Source organism: Loxodonta africana, chromosome 23 (genome assembly GCF_030014295.1).
Source record: "Loxodonta africana isolate mLoxAfr1 chromosome 23, mLoxAfr1.hap2, whole genome shotgun sequence".
In the NCBI taxonomy this organism is placed as follows: domain Eukaryota; kingdom Metazoa; phylum Chordata; class Mammalia; order Proboscidea; family Elephantidae; genus Loxodonta; species Loxodonta africana.
The window spans coordinates 34,885,497-34,907,363 of record NC_087364.1 but is presented as its reverse complement, the minus strand read 5'-3'; the positions used below and the strand labels follow the sequence as shown (position 1 = coordinate 34,907,363).

Genomic DNA, 21,867 nt, shown 5'->3' with positions numbered 1-21,867 from the left:
CATGTAACACAACCTCTTTGGAAAACCATTTGGCAGTATTACAAGAGGGCATACCCTATGACCAGTAGTTTCACTCCTAGAATATACTCAACAGAAAATAATCCATATGTTCTCCAAAAGACATGTACTAAAATGTTCATAGCAGCACAGACTGGCTGGCTTCTTTCTCCCCAAATGCTCACCATAGCAGAATAGAGAAATTAAATCCTATTCAGCAATGAAAATAAACAGTATATAATGACATACAACAATATCAATGAACTGTACAGAATTTTAAGCAAAATGTTGTATACAATGGTCTGCTATATAAATTGAATTTATATACGGTACAAAAAACAGGTAAACCTTGTCCGTGGTGTTAGAAGTTGAGACTGGTTACTTGAGGGGCAGGGAGAAGAGTCAGTTTGGTACAATGGATCACTTTTACATGGCCTTTCTCACCATGGTCTTGTAACAGGTGGGACAATGCAAATAAGGTGCTTGCGGCCCACTAAGGTGATAGGACAGCTTGCTAATAATGCAAGTAAGGTACATGGTACACTTGTGTGGGTGGGGCCATGCAAATAAGGTGTATGGAACCATAATGAGGGAATTGGTCAGTTTTGCCATTCCACTAGACTTAAAATGAGCCATACCAGAGGCAGAAAGGGGAGAACCTCACTACCACCAAGAAGATGAGACAAGAGTGAAGCACATTCTTTGGACCTGGGGTCCTTGTGCTGAGAACCTCCTAGATCCAGGAGACAGAGAGAGAGAGAGCTGTAATACCAAAGACTTGGGCCTGGGGTCCCTGTGCTGAGAACCTCCTAGACCCAGAAGACAAAGAGCTATAACACCGGAGATGGCACAAAATGGCAAGAAGTGGTGGCAGAGAAGTGTCAGCAGCAGAACCAGTAGACGAGCATGAGATGGCAGAGCTAGGCTTGCCAGCCCACAGAGCAAGAGAGCCGAGCATCTTCAAGCCAAGACTTACTGGCAGAGTGGGGTGCATCTGGGGTACTTACTGGCAAAGCTGAACAGCTTTGTAACACTTGCCCAAACAGGCCAGAGGGAGACCTGCCTGGAGGCACGACTGATAAGAGGCTGTCCTGATCGAAGAACTGTATCCTGAGTTGTTCCTGACCCTGAATTGTAACCTGTTACTTCTCTAATGAACCCCATAACTGTAAGTATAGCCTGTGAGTTCTGCGTGGCCACTGCAACCAATTATCAAACCCAGCAGAGAAGCAGAGTGCCGTGGGACGGATGGCTGGTGTCACAACTGGTAAAAAGGCTGGAGGGTGGAGGTATGTCTGACCTTCACCTCACAGCAATCAACCTTTGGCTGCTGGTACTGATTCTCCTCCCCTTTGTGAAGTTAGACAAAGTCTGACACCACTGCCATGCCACTTTTACAGTTGATGACTAGAAATAAGTATAGGAAGGAATGGCTTCTTGAGTGTTGGAGTTCTATTTCTTAATCTGGGTGCTAGCCACACAGGTATGTTCAGTTTGTGACCATTTATCAAACTTCCATACTAATTATCTATACCCTTCCTTATGTATATTACACTTAGGTGAAAAAGTTTTTTTAAATTTTCAGATGTCCAAGCTCTACTATGTATAAATTCCAAAAGCAACTTATTTTTATAGAGGCAGAGAAGCTAAACACCCCAATCTCTGGCTGTCTTTATGTCTTTGGTCATTGCCATTTAAAATACTGGCCATTTTCTTTAACTGACATAATGCATTATCAATGATTATTATCTATAATTTATATCCCTAATATAATTCCCCATCAACAAGAATTGGGGCTCTCTGGAAAAACGGTCAATTCCAAGTACTGGGGCAGGTAAGCCAGAAAGCAAGGAAGTCCTTACCAATGAGTTACATCAAAAGGCTGCCCCTGGCCAAATTTGGGACAATTTGAGCAACGAAGATAATAATATCTGAACTTGATAACACATCGAATAAATAATGACAGCTAATAAGTGTAGAAGGAATAAGAGAAAACCACCAAATTCTAAGACCCAATGTAATAAGTGAATCAGACAGTAGATACTAAAACAAAACTATTAGATGAAAGGTGTTAGAATAGCTGCACAGTAGCAAAGTATCACCTGTCAAATTGCTCACTTAACAACAGGGACAATGAAAATATTAGACAGTCACCAGCTTAACAAGTAGCATCACCAATAATGTCAGTTTGTCCCATCCCATGCCTTCTAATACATATAACATACACCTTCACTCATTAATTATTCTTGCAAAAAAAAAAAATGTAATCAAGCTCTAAATTTCTAGTTTACCAAAAATATAGATGGATGACTAAGTTAAATAACACTAGAAGGAAACAATCAAGCAAATCCAGAAAGTTAGGCATTCTATAACTGGCCTGAGCTCTTCAGAAAGAAGAATGTTATCTAAAACAAAACAAAAAAGACAAGGAGAGACTGTTCTAAGTCAAAAAAGAATGAAAAGACATAAAAGATAATTTCAATATATAATCCTTGATTGGATCTTGGTTAAGAAAAAACCATAAAAGAAAGTTTGGGATAGCTAGAGAAATTTGAATGTGGGCGAGGTATTAGATAATATTATGGAGTTATTGCTATTTTTCCAGGTGTGGTAAGAGCCTTTATTTTTAATAGCTGGAGTATTTAGTGGTGAAATGTCTTGATACCTGCAACTTACTTTCAAATGGTTCAGCAAAAAATTTGTGTAGTGTGTGAAATAAACCAATTATGTATAGATTTTAACAACTGTTGAATCTACGTGGGGGAAATATGGTAACTTTAAAATTTTCAATATGTTTGAAAACTTTTACAATAAAATGTTGATATTTCTTAATGACTAGAGTGTTCTGTAAGTTCAATCCTCAAGTCTTCTCAGCCTAACCGCTCATACCTTGGTAAATGAGATACGGGTAAGAATGGAAAGAACACCGCGACTGTGGAATTACTAATTCTTACCAGGTATAACATGCAAAACAGAAGAAACTCTGCTTCAGTGGTTAGAAAACGCTCACCAGGCTACGTGCAAGGATCAAATGTGTGATGACTTTCTTTACAATATAAAAATCATAATTTGTCACAAAGATTTCCTTTAAGAGACAACATATTAGGTTTAAAGAAAAGTGGGACCTTTCATCTTTTGTATCCATGTTTCCTCTATCTCTTGCAAGCTCTTTCAGTTTCCAGTTTCTGCGACGCTGACGTTTGATACGGTCATAGCTCTTCTTGATTAATACCTAAAGGTAACAGAATTATTTGAAGAGTTACCAAAAAGCAAGAACTATATAGTAGGATCTCAAAATTCATTAGAGTTGAAAAATGAAAGGTTATGAGAATACCAGGGAAAAATCACCAACTGATGGTGTCAATACCTCATGAGACAGGAGTTTAAGGATTAAGAGACAATGTTGAGAGGGCATTTTTTTCAAGGTACTTAATGCGGCATGATTTGTATAACTGTTAACATATACCAACTGAAAATTTCCAGTGACTGAAAATTAAGACTGTGAATTTTTTTAAACCAAATTTCAGTTTTAGCTACTATTCTTACAAATCATTCTGAAACGTTATCACAGGCAGACACTTTTTCTCCTGTTTTTCCCATTATTAGCACTTACAACACTACATCATGATTTTCACAACTATATGTCCTAGCACAGTGTTCAATAAAGAATTATGGAAAAAATAAATAATTTTATACAATATAAAATTTTTTAAGACCATCTTGATCTCCTCCTCTAACCTTATTAAAAAAAAAAATTTTTTAGGAATGCTTATTTCAACTTACACATAAACCATGCTTCTATTTACTAATTTATTAGAAATAAAAACACAAGTGGATGGTGGGAGGTCATTCTCTGACCAGAACTTCACTTCTACTCACAGCTAAAGAAATCAATGCTCATTTGAAAATATTAAAGGAAACAGGAGACAGGGTCTTTCACACTGATTTCGTATTTACTCTAGATCATGAATCTTTTAAGTTCATCATGTTACAATTTAAGAGGTTTCTCAGAAATAATTTTCTCCAAGACTTGATGCTGTGAAGATTGTATTTGCAACTGCAATTATGTTATACATTAACTGCAATTTCAAAAAAAACCCTCTAAATTGATTTGCCATTTTCAAAAAAGTGTAAACTCATTCATCTTACCCTTAAAAGAGTTTTATTGGTCTCTTTAAAATGGGGAAAAAAGGAAAAATCTAAAGCCTTACCACATCTGGGACTCTATCTGAGTTCATTTTGTTGACATGTTCATCATTCAAGTTACAGTTGGCCAAGTCAAACCTGAAATGGACACATGTAATTCACTATGCAAGAAATATGCTTCTGTAATTTGTGGTAAAATTAATAATGCTCTGAGTTTCACATATTCTCCACTTGTAAAAGAATCATAAATTAGTCTAACTTTAGAACTCAGGTGGCTGGTTCCATCTAGTATATCAAAAAAACCGTTATTCTCTAGTAGAAAGAATTGAAACCTTAAGAGCAAAAGTCATGTTGAAGACATGCTGATAAGCTCTGTGTAAGAAAGGGTTATACTATGCCTGTGAAGACCCTTTGCATATATGGCTGCCATTTTTTTAAAGTAAAACATTTACATAATAAAAAACTACTTATCCTTCAAAAAAAACTGTAAATATAGATCAATTTCAGGGTTCAATTACACAAAAACTTGGAATGAATGACAAAGATTATGGCTAAGAATAGAAAACTAATGGCTTCCACCCAATTCAGTTTAATTACTTATCAATAATAAAATGAGTTAAAACCCTCCTAAGGACTATTATATTCTTTTCAGAATAAACAACTTTAGTATTTTAGACAGCTTTCCTGGCAACCAGAGAAAATCTGCAATACTAATTGGATGCTTAAAATACGATAAAGTAATACAAACCCCAACACCAGGTCTCCAGGATTTAGAAGATGCCCCAAGTGTGTGCGACAAAAATACTGTTTATCTGTATTCATTTCAGAAGTTTTCTGTACCCAGACTTCCCCGAGGATATGCTTAATAGAAAAGAAAATGAACTCTTCAATAATCAAAACATAACTCAAAAAGTATCTCACAGAAAAGTTAAACACGATTTTGACTCTGGGTATTCTAACTGTAATTATGGAAAAAAGGAAAAAAAATTTTATTATTTTCCAGACCTCTGAAACAATCAAAATTAACAAATTACTGTACTGTGAGTATAGAAAAATACTCACAAGAAATTCATAAAAAATAAACCACTGTTTTTTGTTAAGATTTTATTTAAAGCTTTTATAAAACATTAAATTACTGATAAAATAGGACCTAAAAATAGATAGGGGAACGTTTTCAAAAGAAATGTTTCCACAGGAAAATGGGCCAATACAGATATTACAAAAAGAATAAAAGGATAAGGAAATCTTAAAACCAGGAAATATTTGAGGCAACCCCTTGTTTTACTGATGGGGTACAGAAAGACAGGGTTCACACAAAGCCATATAGCAATCCTACTATAGGGTCACTATGAGTTGGAATTGACTCAATGGCAGTGGGTTTTTTTAGTGTCACACTACTACAGAACCCAAATCGTTATGAAATTAATTTTTAGATACCACTAGTTGGAGGGTAATCTTGCTTACTATTTGTTGCAGAAACAACAACCTAAATTTGAAATTTTAAACTAGAAAACCATTATAATCCCTTTCCACTCTGAATATTTACGAGCACTTATGGTATTCATAACCTGACATCTCAAACTTCCTGGTTGTGTTAACTATAGGACATGCCACACCTTTTCCTAACAAAGACCAACACAAGTAAAACTGGACCAAGAACTAAGACATAGAGGTAGAATTAGGAATCTCAAAGAGATGAAAAGGTAGAAGTAGAAGAGAGAACTGATATAAAGGACAGATCCTAGAATTAGGAAAGAACTGAAAAGAAAAAGTGAATTACCAGGTAGAGACTAATTCTACTTAAACAGGATTCAATTTCTAGCTACTATATTGCTTTTGGAAACCCTGGTGGCATAGTGGTTAAGTGCTACGGCTGCTAACCAAAGGGTCGGCAGTTTGAATCCGCCAGGCACTCCTTGAAAACTCTATGGGGGCAGTTCTACTCTGTCCTATAGGGTCGCTATGAATCGGAATCAACTTGACAGCAGTGGGTTTGGTTTTTGGTTTACATGGCTTTTATTTATAAGACTTTTAAACCTGTTCTGTTCTAGCTAAATGTACTTAAAAATATATGTATATAATACTATATTTAGTTTTATATGTATCTGAGGGGTTGTGGTAGTATTCTATACATTTATTAAAAGTGATCAAAGTTTGTTCTTAACTATATTATTATTTTAATAAATATATAAGAAGTAATCTCTCTTCTATTTCTACTGATTTTCCCAATTTATCAGAAGTTATTTTTGTCTTAAGAAGCAATGTTACCTTAATAGCAAGGAGTACCTTTAGTACCCATAATACCCATACTGGGGTCTGTAATTGCTATTTCAAATGAAAGGAAACCATATTCTTTTAAGAAATACCTGATCTCAGATATGGGGCAAGAACTATAACATGTAATTCTATTAACACCTTGCTGTGACATAAGCAAGACAAGGAAAGTCATGTCAAAAGGACATAGGAACCACTCTGAAGGAAGGTTCCCACTGGCTAAATTTGGGGCAATCTGAGCATTAAAAAAAAAAAAGGAAGGAAGAGAGGGAAGAAAAGAGGAAAAGAAAAGAAATAAAGACCACAATGACAATCAAAGAGAATATCAAAATATAAAAACTAATTTCCAGGACTAGAGGGGACTTAGACAAACTCCTTACCGTAACTGAAAATAGGTGCTAAAAGAGAAAGAACTAAGAAGTTATCCAGTGCTTTCATAAGAATAGTGTTTCACTGAGGAAACCATGGTGCTATTAGATAAGAGCACCATGCAGCCCCTCTGCCCCCAAAACCCCAAAAAACTAAGTAAAACAAATGCAAATGTCAATCCTGGAACCTTAAGTACCAAATGAAGGAATAAAGAACTCGATCAAGCACCGAATGGAATAAGAAACTGACAGAGAACAAGGAGCACTATGGAGTGGAAGTCCCATACAGGCTAACATGGCCGGATTTGCCATCTGGGGTCACAGCCTCCAGAGAACTGGGAGTACAGGAAGGTAACTTCATTGAGCTCCCAACAGAGACAGGGTATTCATGATTCAGGGATACACGCTTTCACACCCCATACCCTTTCTCCCTGTACAAGACCTCAACCGCTTGCCAATGGACCCGGGTGCTCAGCTGGAGAGATACCAGCTCAACGCCACCCAGATTTGCCATCTTGGGCTACAGTCACCAAAGAACTCCACAAAGGGAGTAGGGGAAGGTAACTTCACTGAGCTCCTAGCAGGAGACAGAGTACCTGCTGAGTGATTTGGACAAGGTACCAGAAGAATCATGCCCACAGGCAAGCAAGCAACAAAACACACCAAGCCCGCCTGCTTTAACAAAACCAAATAAAACAAAAAAGCAGAAGGAAACAATCAAATCTACAATCAATAAACAAAATAATTCCTCAATGCCTCAGAGGCAGCAGATAATATCAAAACACTAAAAAGTAGAGGAAGATGGGTCCAGAAAGCAACCAAAATTAAGATGACCTACTAATCCACCACGAAGACATAGTTATACTACATAAGCACTCAATGACAAACCACCAAAATACGTAAAACAACCTCTAACATTACTGACAAGAGAAACTGATAGATCCACAATAATAGCAGGATTCTTCTACTACTATTTTGTTGAGGAACACTCAACATTTAGATAATACCAAGTATGTTCTCTGATCACAACTTTATCAAAGTAGAAATTAACAATAGAAGAGCAAGGGAAAAAAATCAAATACATGGAAACTGAATAACACCTTGCTTGAAAACCACTGGGTAACAGAAGAAAATCAAGGATGGAATCAAAAAATTCGTAGACTCAAACAAGAGTGAACACACATCATACCAAAAACTCTGGGACACAGCAAAGTTACTGCTCAAAGGTCAATTTATAGAAATAGATGCACATACCAAAAAAGAAGGACAAAAAGTAACAGCTACACAACTGAAACAAATAGAGAACTGAAAAAGAAATCCACAGCCATTAGAAGGAAATAATAAAGATCAAAGCAGAAGTAAATAGAGAATAGAAAAACAATAGAAACAATCAACAAAACCAAAAAGTTGCTTCTTTGAAAGATCAAAACTGACAAATCAATGGCCAAACTGACAAAAGAAAAACAGAAAAAGACACAAATAACCCAAATAAGAAATGAAAGGGGAACATTACAAAAGACCCAACTGAAATAAAAAGGACCATGACAGAGTACTATGAAAAACTATACTCCAACTAATACAAAAACCTAGAGGAAACAGACAAATTTCTAGAAACACACTATTTACCCAAACTAAAACAAACTGAAGTCAAAAATCTGAACAGACCCATACAAGACACTGAAAGGTAATAAAAAAAAGGTTTTTTTCAACAACAAAAAAAGTCCTGGCCTAGATGGCTTCACTGGAGAATTCTACCAAACATTCAGAAAACAGCTTACACCAGCATTACTCAAACTATTTCAAAACACAGAAAAGGAAGGAATACTTCCAAATTCATTTTATGAAGCCAGCATAACCTGATAAAAAAAATTAGGCAAGGATAATACAAAAAGAAAATTACAAACCAATCTCTCTCATGAATATAGATGCAAAAATTCTCAGCAAAATTCTAGCCAATAGAATTCAGCATCATATAAAAAATACACCACGATCAAGTGAGACTCATACCAGGTATGCAAGGATGGTTCAACATTACAAAACCAATCAATGTAATCCACCATATAAATAAAAGAATCACAGGATCACCTCAAAAACAGCAAAAAAGGCATCTCACAAACTCCAACACCCATTCCTGATAAACACTTTCAATAAAAAAGGTATAGAAGAGAAATTCCTCAACATAATAAGAGCATTTATACAAAACCAACAGCTAACATCATTCTTTTTTTTTAACTTTTATTGAGCTTCAAGTGAACGTTTACAAATCAAGCCAGACTGTCACATATAAGTTTATATACACCTTACTCCGTACTCCCACTTGCTCTCCCCCTAATCAGTCAGCTCTTCCAGTCTCTCCTTTCGTGACAATTTTGCCAGCTTCCAACTCTCTCTATCCTCCCACCCCCCCTCCAGACAGGAGATGCCAACACAGTCTCAAGTGTCCACCTGATATAATTAGCTCACTCTTCATCAGCATCTCTCTCCTACCCACTGTCCAGTCCCTTTCATGTCTGATGAGTTGTCTTCGGGAATGGTTCCTGTCCTGGGCCATCAGAAGGTTTAGGGACCACGACCGCTGGGATTCCTCTAGTCTCAGTCAGACCATTAAGTATGGTCTTTTTATGAGAATTTGGGATCTGCATCCCACTGATCTCCTGCTCCCTCTGGGGTTCTCTGTTGTGCTCCCTGTCAGGGCACTCATCGATTGTGGCTGGGCACCAACTAGTTCTTCTGGTCTCAGGATAATGTAGGTCTCTGGTTCATGTGGCTGTTACTGTCTCTTGGGCTCTTAGTTATCGTGTGACCTTGGTGTTCTTCATTCTCCTTTGCTCCAGGTGGGTTGAGACCAATTGATGCATCTTAGATGGCTGCTTGTTACCATTTAAGACCCCAGACGCCACATTTCAAAGTGGGATGCAGAATGTTTTCATAATAGAATTATTTTGCCAATTGACTTAGAAGTCCCCTTAAAACATGGTCCCCAAGCTCCCGCCCCTGTTCTGCTGACCTTTGAAGCATTCATTTTATCCCGGAAACTTCTTTGCTTTTGGTCCAGTCCAGTTGAGCTGACCTTCCATGTATTGAGTATTGTCTTCCCCTTCACCTAAAGCAGTTCTTATCAACTAATTAATCAGTGAAAAACCCTCTCCCACCCTCCCTCCCTCCGGCCCCTCGTAACCACAAAAGTATGTGTTCTTCTCAGTTTATGCTATTTCTCAAGATCTTATAATAGTGCTCTTATACAATATTTGTCCTTTTGCCTCTGACTAATTTCGCTCAGCATAATGCCTTCCAGGTTCCTCCATGTTATGAAATGTTTCACAGATTCGTCACTGTTCTTTATCGATGGGTACTATTCCACTGTGTGAATATACCACAATTTATTTAACCATTCATCCGTTGATGGACACCTTGGTTGCTTCCAGCTCTTTGCTATTGTAAACAGAGCTGCAATAAACATGGGCGTGCATATATCTGTTTGTGTGAAGGCTCTTATTTCTCTAGGGTATATTCCGAGGAGTGGGATTTCTGGGTTGTATGGTAGTTCTACTTCTAACTGTTTAAGATAACGCCAGATAGATTTCCAAAGTGGTTGTACCATTTTACATTCCCACCAGCAGTGTATAAGAGTTCCAATCTCTCCGCAGCCTCTCCAACATTTATTATTTTGTGTTTTTTGGATTAATGCCAGCCTTGTTGGAGTGAGTGAGATGGAATCTCATTGTAGTTTTAATTTGCATTTCTCTAATGGCTAATGATTGAGAGCATTTTTTCATGTATCTGTTAGCTGCCTGAATATCTTCTTTAGTCAAGTGTGTGTTCATATCCTTTGCCCACTTCTTGGTTGGGTAGTTTGTCTTTTTGTGGTTGAGTTTTGACAGAATCATATAGATTTTAGAGATGAGGCGCCGGTCGGAGATGTCATAGCTGAAAATTCTTCCCCAGTCTGTAGGTGGTCTTTTCACTCTTTTGGTGAAGTCCTTAGATGAGCATAATAAAAGATGAGGCGCTGGTCGGAGATGTCATAGCTGAAAATTCTTTCCCAGTCTGTAGGTGGTCTTTTCACTCTTTTGGTGAAGTGCTTAGATGAGCTTAGGTGTTTGATTTTTAGAAGCTCCCAGTTATCGGGTTTCTCTTCGTCATTTTTGGTAATGTTTTGTATTCTGTTTATGCCTTGTATTAGGGCTCCTAAGGTTGTCCCTATTTTTTCTTCCATGATCTTTATCGTTTTAGTCTTTATGTTTAGGCCTTTGATCCACTTGGAGTTAGTTTTTGTGCATGGTGTCAGGTATGGGTCCTGTTTCATTTTTTTGCAAATGGATATCCAGTTATGCCAGCACCATTTGTTAAAAAGGCTATCTTTTCCCCAATTAACTGACACCGGGCCTTTGTCAAATATCAGCTGCTCATATGTGGATGGATTTATATCTGGGTTCTCAATTCTGTTCCACTGGTCTACGTGCCTGTTGTTGTACCAGTACCAGGCTGTTTTGACTACTGTGGCTGTATAATAGCTTCTGAAATCAGGTAGAGTGAGGCCTCCCACTTTCTTCTTCTTTTTCAGTAATGCTTTGCTTATCCGAGGCTTCTTTCCCTTCCATATGAAGTTGGTGATTTGTTTCTCTATCACCTTAAAAAATGACATTGGAATTTGGATTGGAAGTGCATTGTATGTATAGATGGCTTTTGGTAGAATAGACATTTTTACTACGTTAAGTCTTCCTATCCATGAGCAAGGTATGTTTTTCCACTTAAGTATATCCTTTTTAATTTCTTGCAGTAGAGCTTTGTAGTTTTCTTTGTATAGGTCTTTTACATCCTTGGTAAGATTTATTCCTAAGTATTTTATCTTCTTGGGGACTACTGTGAATGGTATTGATTTGGTTATTTCCTCTTCGAGATAACATCATTCTCAATGGAGAAAGGTTGAAATCATTCCCTTGAGGACAGTAACAGGACAAGGATCCATTGTGCTAGAAGTCCTAGTTAGAGCAATAAAGCAAGAAAAAGAAATAAAGGGCATCCAAAGTGGTAAAGAAAAAGTAAAATTGCCCCTATTTGCGGAGAATATACTATACATAGAAAACTCAAAAGACTCCACGAGAAAACTAACGATCTAGTAGAAAATTCAGCAGAGTAGCAGAATATAACATAAACATATAAAAACCAATTGGATTCCTATACACCAAAAAAAAGAGGATGAAAAGGAAATCAGGAAAACAACACCATATATAATAGTCCCTTAAAAAATAATAATAACTAAATCTAACCAGGGATGTAAAGGACCTATACAAAGGAAACTACAAAACACTACCGCAAGAAACCAAGAGACCTACGTAAATGGAAAACATACCATGCTCTTGGATAGGTAGACTCAACATTGTGAAAACGTCAATTCTACCCAAAGCAATCTACAAATAAAATGCAATTTCAATCCAAACACCAACAGCATTCTTTAAAGAGATGGGAAAAGTAATAATTATAAGGAAACCGAAGAGGCCCCCAATAAGTAAAGCACTACTGAAGAAGAATGAAGTAGGAGAACTCGCAGCACGTGACCTCAGAACCTACTATACACCTATAGTAGTCAAAACGGCCTGGTACTAGTAAAACAACAGACACACTGACCAAAGGAACAGAACTGAGAATCCAGATATAAATCCATCCACCTATGGTCATCTGATCTTCAACAAAGACCCAAAGTCCATCAAATGGGGAAAATACAGTCTTTTTAACAAATAGTGCTGGGAAAACTAATTCAAAATGGATCAGAGGCCTAAATATAAAACCAAAAACTATGGAGGTCATAGGAAAAAAAATAGGGTCAAAACTAGAGGCCCTAATACACGGCAATAATAAGATACAAACCACAACCAACAATACACAAACATCAGAAGATAAGCTAGATAACTGTAATCTTCTAAAAATTTAACACTTATGTTCATCAAAAGACTTCACCAAGAGTGAAAAGAGAACCTACAGATGGGGAAAAAATTTTTGACTGTTACAAATCCGATAAATGTCTAATCTCTAAAATCTAAAGGAAAATCTAACACCTCTGTAACAAAAAGACAAATGATCCAATTAAAAAAATGGGCAAAAGAAATGAAAAGACACTTCACCAAAGAAGACATTCGGGAAGCTAATAGATAAATGAGGAAATGCTTGCAATCACTAGCCATTAGAGAAATGTAAATCAAAATCACAAGGAGATACCATCTCACCCCGACATTATTGGCACCAATCAAAAAACAAAAAATAACAAATGTCAGTTGGAGAGGCTGTGGGGAGACGGAAACTCTTACACACTGCTGGTGGGAACACAAAATGGTACAACCATTTTGGAAAACAATATGGTGATTCCTTTAAAAGCCAGAAATAGAGAAACACCATACAATCCACCAATCCCACTTGTAGAAATAAATCCTAGAGAAAAAAGAGCCATCACACAAATACACATACTCTGCCTGTGTTCACTGCAGCATTGTTCACAATAGTAAAAATGGAAAAACATATAGGTAACATCAACAGAAAAATTAATAAACAAACTATGGTATATACATACAATGGAATACTATGTAACAATAAAGAATGATGAATCTGAGAAGCATCTCACATGGATAGATCTAGAGAGTGCTGTGCTGAGTGAAATAAGTCAATCGCTAAAGGACAGATATTGTATGAAGCCACTACTATAAAAACTCACGAAAAGGTTTACACACACACACATAAAGAGCATTTTAGGGTAATCACATGACAATGGAACCCGTCACTGCCGTCAAGTAGATTTCCGACTCACAGCGACCCTATAGGACAGAGTAGAACTGCCCCATAGAGTTTCCAAGGAGCGCCAGGAGGATCTGAACTGCCAACCTCTTGGTTAGCAGCCGTAGCACTTAACCACTACGCCACCAGGGTTTCCTGACAATGGAAAGTTCTTCCTTAATAAATAATGCCAACTAACAAATATATAAAAAATACTATCCAAAAAAAAAAAACACCCAAACCCATTGCCAGCAACTTGATTCCAACTCACAGCGACCCTATGGGACACAGCAGAACTGTCCTATGGCTTTCCAAAGCTGTAATCTTTACAGAAACAGGCTACCAAATTTTTCTTCCATGGAGTGGCTGGTAGATTCGAATACCAACCTTTCAGCTGGCAGCCAAGGCCCTTACTACTAAGGCTCCAGAAAAAAAAAAAATAATAATACTAATAGAAACAGAAAACATGATTTTGCAGGTGGGGCCAAGATGGCAGAGTAGTCAGACACTTCCGGTGAAACCGCTTACAACAAAGACTCCCCAAAAAAACAAATGAAGTGATTATGTATATGACAAGCTGGGAGGCCTAAACATGAAACCCAAAGTTAGGACATGGGACTGAGTGGCAGGGGGATGGACAGACGGTTCAGAAGCAGCCAAGAGTTGCCAGACCTGACTGACTTGGAGGGAACCAGTGACTCTCAGGCACGATCCCCTGGCATGACCGCAGTGGAGCTGGCAGTAGCGTTTGGAACACGGGTTACTCAGGGAGAGACAATGAGCTGCACAGCCTACACACACCTCTGGAATCAGAGAAGAACAACGCTTTCATCAAAAGTTAAGGACTTGCATCTAATTTACTGCACCCCAGGCTCCAAGCTGGCTTCAGTGGCTATCGACTTTCCTGGGCCTGAGGTAGGTCCTGCTACACCCCCTGAGTCATTCTCCCAGCCTTGGAGAAGGAATAAATAAAAATTTGGGGAAAAGATAATCTGCTGGCTCCTATAACCTGTGAACCCAGGACAGAAGCAGATCATATACAGGCACAAACGGTCCATGGACTCTGAATGCCTTTCACGCCTGCTTGGAGCTCTGTGGGGCCCCTTCAGGAGCTTAGGCCCTTGTTAACAGACTACAACAGTGCATGCACCTAACATCTGATTTCAACTGTTTCAGCTGTGCGGTAGGGAGATGGGTTTTTGACTTCTGACACGTCTCTGCCTATTAATCAGGGTCTTCACCTACCCACATCAGGGGCCTGAGGACTGGTGGCTCCACCCATGTCACTTAGCCAACTGCATCAGGGGTGCAAGGACACACAGTACTACCCAAATAATACAACTGAAAGTATCGGGTGCCCACAGTCTGTCTGCAGAACCCACCCACCTATGGGCTCTAGAACAGGGACAAGATTTCCAGACACTTGGGGAACGACTAGTCAGCCCCCTGCTTTGCTTAGAGACTGACCCCTGGTGCTAGCAGATACCTGTGCAGAAGCCAATCACCCCTGCCACTCTAAGACTGCGGAACAAAGCCTGCATGACACACTTTGAGACTGACTACCTGAACACCTAAGCTGAATTCATACAGGAAAAGCGAATGGACTCCTAGGCTCATATACCTGGTAACAGCTCTAGCCATCGGGTGCCAGGAAGTTAGAGCTTCAAAGGCACAAATAATCAAGTTAACACACTCAAGCAGCCCATTTGGGCATATCAAAACAAAACAAAGAAGAAGCTAGGATACGGTAACCAAACATAAATTCATGCAATGACTTATAGATGGCACAGAAACAACGCTCGATATCAAACCAAATAAAGAAGGAGATCATGATTGCTCCAACAAGCTCTCAAAATGAAGAATCAAGGAATCTTCTGGATGAAGAGGTATTCCTGGAATTACCACAGGTAGAATACAAAAGATTAAAAAACAGAAATCTTCAGGTGAAACAGAACAGTCCAAGGAACAGACAGATAAACACGTTGAGGAAGTTAAGGTTATTCAAGAGCATAATGACAAATTTAAAAGGCTGCAAGAATCCATAGAGAGCAAACAGAAATCCCGAAGATTAACAATGAAATTTCAGAATCAGACAACTCGAGAAATTCAGAGGAGCAGAAATGAGGAAACGGAAATCAAAATGAGTGAGATTGAACATGAAACACTTGGCACCAACATATTTGAAGAAAAATCAGATAAAAGATGTAAAAACAACAAAGAAACCCTAAGAATCATGTGGGACTGTGTAAAGAGTAATAACCTACAAGTGATTGGAGTACGAGAACAGGGAGGGATAACAGAAAAAACAGGGAGAATTCTTGAAGATTTGTTGGCAGAAAACTTCCCTGGTATCGTGGAGTATGAGTACATATCTATCCAAGATGCTCATCGAACTCCACATAAGGTAGATCTTAAAAGGAAATCACCATGACATTCTAATCAAACTTGCTAAAAACCAAAAATAGGGAGAGAATTTTAAGAGCAGCTAGGGATAAACGAAAAGTCACCTACAAAGGAGAGTCAATAAGAATAAGCTCGGACTACTCAGCAGAAACCACGCAGGCAAGAAGGCAGTGGGATGGCTTATATAAAGCACTGAAGGAAAAAAAATTGCCAGCCGAGAATCATACATCCAGCAAAACTGTCTCTCAATTATGAAGGGGAAATTAGGACACTTCCAGATCAACAGAAGTTTAGGGAATTGGGAAAAACCAAACCAAAACTACAAGAAATACTAAAGGGAGTTCTCTGGTTATACAATCAGTAATGTCAGATATCAACTCAAGACTAGAACACTGGACAGAGCAATCAGATGTCAACCCAGATAAGAAAATCACAAAACTCAATCAAGATTAAAAAAACATTCAAAACAGGAAAACAGGAGTGTCACTATGTAAAAGAAGACAACATTAAAACAGTAAAGAGGGACTAAGAAATGCAGTCATAGATCTTGCATACAGAGAGAAAGACAAGGCAATATAAAGAAATAAAAGTCAGGTTTAAACTTAGAAAAATAGGGGTAAATATTAAGATAACCATAAAGGAGACTAACAATCCTATACATCAAAATAAAATACGAGAAAAACATAAAGACTCAAAAATAAAACAGAATCAACAACGATGAAAAAGAGAAAAAGACAATATATAAAGAAAAACTATGAGGCACAAAAAAATCAGTGGAAAAAAGAAACTGTCAACATACGAAAAAAGACATCAAAATGACAGCACAAAACTCATACCTATCCAGAATTACACTGAATGTAAATGGACTAAATGTACCAATAAAGAGACAGAGAGTGGCAGAAGGGATAAAAAAAAATGACCTGTCTATATGCCGCCTACAAGAAACAAACCTTAGACTTGAAGACACAAACAAACAAAAACTGGAAAAAAAATGTAGCAAGCAAACAACAATGAAAAAAGAGGAGTGGCAATATTAATTTCTGACAAAATAGACTTTAAAGTTAAATCCACCACAAAGGATAAGGAAGGACACTATATAATGATTAAAGGGCCAAAATATAAGAGAGATACGAAGATATTAAATATTTACGCACCCAAAACAGGACTTCAAGATACAGAAAACAATTCTAACACCATTAAAAAGTGAGATAGACAGCTCCAAAATATACTAGGAGACTTCAACACACCACTTTTGGTGAAGGACAGAACATCCAGAAAGCTCAATAAAGACACAGAAGATCTAAATGCCACAATCAACCAACTTGACCTCACAGATATATACAGAACACTCCACCCAACAGCAGCCAAGTATACTTTCCCTTCTAGCGCACATGGAACATTCTAGAGAATACACCTCCCATTAGGTCATGAAGCAAGCATTAGGACAATCCAAAACATCGAAATATTACAAAGCATCTTCCCTGACCATAGAAATAAGGCCATAAAAGTAGAAATCAGTTAACAGAAAAAGCAGGGAAAAGAAGTCAAACACTCGGAAACTGAACAATACCCTGCTCAAAAAAGACTGGGTTATAGAAGACATTAAGAATGCAATAAAGAAATTCATAGAATCCAATGAGAACGAAAACTCTACCTATCAGAACCTTTGGAACACAGCAAAAGCAGTGCTCAGAGGTCAATTTATATCAATAAATGCACACATACAAAAAGAAGACAGGACAAAAATCAACAAATTATCCCCACAACTTGGACAAACAGAAAGGGAGCAACAAAAGAAGCCCTCAGGCACCAGAAGAAAGCAAATAATAAAAATTAGAGCAGAATTAAACAAAACAGAGAACAGAAAAACAAATTGAAAGAGTTAACAAGACCAAAAATTGGTTCTTTGAAAAAATTAACAAAATCAATAACCTACTGACCACACTGACAAAAGGAAAACAGGAAAGCAAATAATCCAAAAATGAAATGAGATAGTGATATCACCACAGACCCAACTGAAATTAAACGAATCATATCAGATTACTATGGAAAACCGTGCTTTAACAAATTTGAAAACCTAGAAGAAATGGACAAAATTCTAGAAACACACTACATACTTAAACTAACACAAACAGAGGTAGAATAACTAAATAAACCCACAACAAAAGAGATTGAAAAGGTTAATTTATAAACCCCAAACAAAAAAAAAGCCCTGGCCCTGACAGCTTCACAGGAGACTTCTACAAAACTTTCAGAGGAGAGCTGACACCACTGCTAATGAAGGTATTCCAAAGCATAGAAAAGGATGAGATACTCCCAAACTTATTCTATGAAGCCAGCACATCCCTGATACCTAAACCAGATAAAGACACCAGAAAAAAAGAAAATCCCTCACAAACTTAGATGCAAAAGTCCTCAACAAAATTTTAGCCACCAGAATAACATATCAAACATATGATTCACCATGAACAAGTGGGATTCATACCAGGTAAGCAGGGATGGTTCAACATTAGAAAATCAATGTCATCCATCACATAAATAAAACAAAAGAATCACATGCTCTTATCAATTGATGTACAAAAGGCATTTGACAAAGTTCAACACCCATTCATGATAAAAACTCTCAGCAAAATAGGAATAAAAGAGAAATTCCTCAACATAATAAAGGGCATTTATACAAAGCTAACAGCCAACATCATCCTAAATGGAAACAATCTGAAAGCATTCCTTTAGAGAACAGGAACCAGACAAGGATGCCCTTTATCACCACTCTTACTCAACATTTGCTGGAGGTCCTAGACAGAGCAATTAGGCTAGATAAAGAAATAAAGAGTATTCAAATTGGTAAGGAAGCAGTAAAAGTATATCTGTTTGCAGATGACATGCTCTTATACACAGAAAACCCTAAAGAATCCACAAGAAAACTACTGAAGCTAACAGAAGAGTTCAGCAGAGTATCAGGTTATAAGATAAACATACAAAAATAAGTTGGATTCCTCTCCACCAACAAAGAGAACTCTGAAGAGGAAATCACCAAATCAATGCCATTTTCAATAACCCCAAGAAGATAAAATACTTGGGAATAAATCTAACCAGAGGTGTAAAAGACCTATAGAAAGAAAACTACAAGATACTACTGCAAAAAAACCAAAAAAAGACCTACATAAGTGGAAAAACATATCTTGCTCATGGATAGAAGACTCAACATTGTAAAAATGTCTATTCTACCCAAAGTGACCAGTAGATACAATGCACTTCCGGTCCGAATTCCAACGATATTTTTCAATGAGATGGAGAAACAAATCACCAACTTCATATGGAAGGGAAAGAGACCCCGGATAAGTAAAGCATTACCGAAAAAGAAGAACCAAGTGGCAGGCCTCACAGCCTGTACTGGTACAACAACAGATATACAGACCAATGGAACAGAATTGATAATCCAGACATAAATCCATCCACATATGAGCAGCTGATATTTGACAATGGCCCAAACTCAGTTAAACAGGGGAAAAGACAGTCTCTTTAACAAAAGGTTTTGGCATAACTGGATACCCATCTGCAAAAAAAAAAAAAAATTAAAAAGACCCATATCTCACACCACGCACAAAAACTAAACCAAAATGGATCAACGACCTAAATATAAAACCTAAAAGAATAAAGATCATGCAAGAAAAAAACAGGGACAACGTTAGGAGTCCTAATACATGGCATTAACAGCATAGAAAACATTACTAACAATGTACAAAAACGAGAAGAGAAACTAGATAACTGGGAGCTCCTAAAAATCAAACGCTTATGCTCATTCAAAGACTTCACCAAAAGAGTAGAAAGATTACCTACAGACTAGGAAAAAATTTTTGGCTACAACAAACCTGAACAGTGTCTGATGTCTAAAATCTACATGATACCGCAAAAAACTCAACAAAGAGACAAATAACGCAATTAAAAGATGCGCAAAGGATATGAACAGGCACTTCACCAAAGAGAACATTCAGGCAGCTAAAAGATACATGAGGAAATGCTCATGATCATTAGCCATTAGAGAAATGCAAATCAAAACTACAATGAAATAGCATCTCACTCCACAAGGCTGGCATTAATCCAAAAAACACAATAAATGTTGGGAGAGGTTTTGGAGAGACTGGAACACTTATACACTGCTGGTGGGAAGGTAAAATGGTACAACCACTTTGGAAATCGATTTGGCGCTTCCTTATAAACCTAGAAATAGAACAATCCAGCAATCCTAGAGAAATAAGATCCTTAACAGGTATATGCCCACCAATGTTTGCTGCAGCACTGTTTACAATAGCAAAAAGATGGAAGCAACCAAGGTGCACATCAGCAGATGAGCAGATAAATAAACTATGTTATATTCACACAATGTAATACTACACCAACGATAAAGAAGGATGAATTTGTGAAACATCTCATAACATGGAGGAATCTAGAAGACATTATGCTGAGTAAAATTAGTCAGTTGCATAAGGACAAATACTATATGAGACCACTATTACAAGAACTCAAGAAATAGTTTAAACACGTAAGAAACACATAAGAAAATATTCTTTGATGGTTACGAAGGTAAAGAGGGAGTGAGGGAGAGGGGTATTCACTAATTAGTAGACAAGAACTATTTTAGGTGAAAGGAAAGACAACACACAATACAGGTCAGCGCAACTGGGCTAAGCCAAAAGGAAGGAAATTTCCTGAATAAACTAAAAGCTTCAAAGGCCACAGTAGCAGGGACAGGGGTCTGGGGACCATGGTTTCAGGGGACATCCAGGTCAATTGGCATAATGAAATCTATTAAGTGCCATCTGGGGTCTTAAATGCTAGCAAGCGGCCATCTAAGATGCATCAATTGGTCTCAACTCACCTGGACCAAAAGAGAATGAAGAACACCAAAGTCTCCAGGTAATTATGAGATGAGAAGGCAGAAGGGGACAGAAGCTGACTGAATGGACACGGTGAATCCAGGATGGAGAGGTGTGTGCTGTCTTATAGGTTGGAGAGCAACTAGGAGTACATAGCAAGGTGTATGTAAGCTTTTGTAGGAGAGACTGACTTGATTTGTAAACTTTCACTTGAAACACAATTAAAAACGAACCAAAAAAAACATTTAAAGAAAACTCATGATTTTGCAACCGTAAATAAAATAATTGATTTAGGTAAGAATTATTAACAGATGCTAAAACCAGGGGTACAAAAAGGTAATAGGAACTTGGTATTTACATATTATCAATATATCACCTCACAAATTACTTGCTGCTCACAAAGAGTTAAAAAAAAAATCATAATATTACATTGGAGGGATTTGGCTATCACCATTTTAAGCAGTGAAACAATCACCCATTATCTGTCTCTTGACATGATATCATAAAAGGCACACATCACCACCCCTGAAATATTCTGTCCAAAAATGTTTAACCTAAATTTAAGCAAGCCTTTAGATCTACTTTGCTGTGTACAGGAAATACAAGGGATGAAAAGCATGTTAAATGATGAGGAAATAATAAGAAAAATCCAAAAGGTGGAACATTCTGTAAAACAAATGCCTTACTTGCCTTAGGAAGTCAGTATCATAAAAAAAAGGATGGAAACGACTGCTATTAAATAAAAAATTTAAGACCCCTGAGGGCGGGGCCAAGATAGAATAATCAGACATTTCCTGTGGTACCTCTTTCAACAAAGACCCAAAAAAACAAGTGAATCATTTATATATGATAATCTAGGAGCCCTGAGCATCAAACACAAAGTTGAGGAGTAGAACTGAGCGGCAGGGGGAGGGAGAGGCAGTTCAGAAGCAACAAAGAAATGCCAGACTTCAGGAAGCCAGCATCTGACGGACTGAATAGGCTGGTGCATGTAGGCTGAGGCAATCAGTAGTGCTCGGGATGCATTTTACCACGTC

The 21,867-nt window shown here is 37.6% G+C and overlaps 1 protein-coding gene across 8 annotated transcripts in view; it reads right to left on the bottom strand.

Moving 5' to 3' along the window:
• The window catches only part of NMD3 (NMD3 ribosome export adaptor), a 65,504-nt gene that overhangs the window by 7,116 nt on the left and 36,521 nt on the right, over positions 1-21,867 (bottom strand). For all 8 annotated transcript variants that reach the window (XM_023541318.2, XM_023541319.2, XM_023541320.2 and 5 more), the window contains 3 exons: positions 4,892-5,004; positions 4,209-4,281; positions 3,123-3,229 (listed from right to left, as the gene is read on the bottom strand). In XM_023541318.2, the coding sequence (XP_023397086.1) occupies positions 3,123-3,229; positions 4,209-4,281; positions 4,892-5,004 (293 nt within the window). The remainder of the gene's footprint in view (positions 1-3,122; positions 3,230-4,208; positions 4,282-4,891; positions 5,005-21,867) is intronic.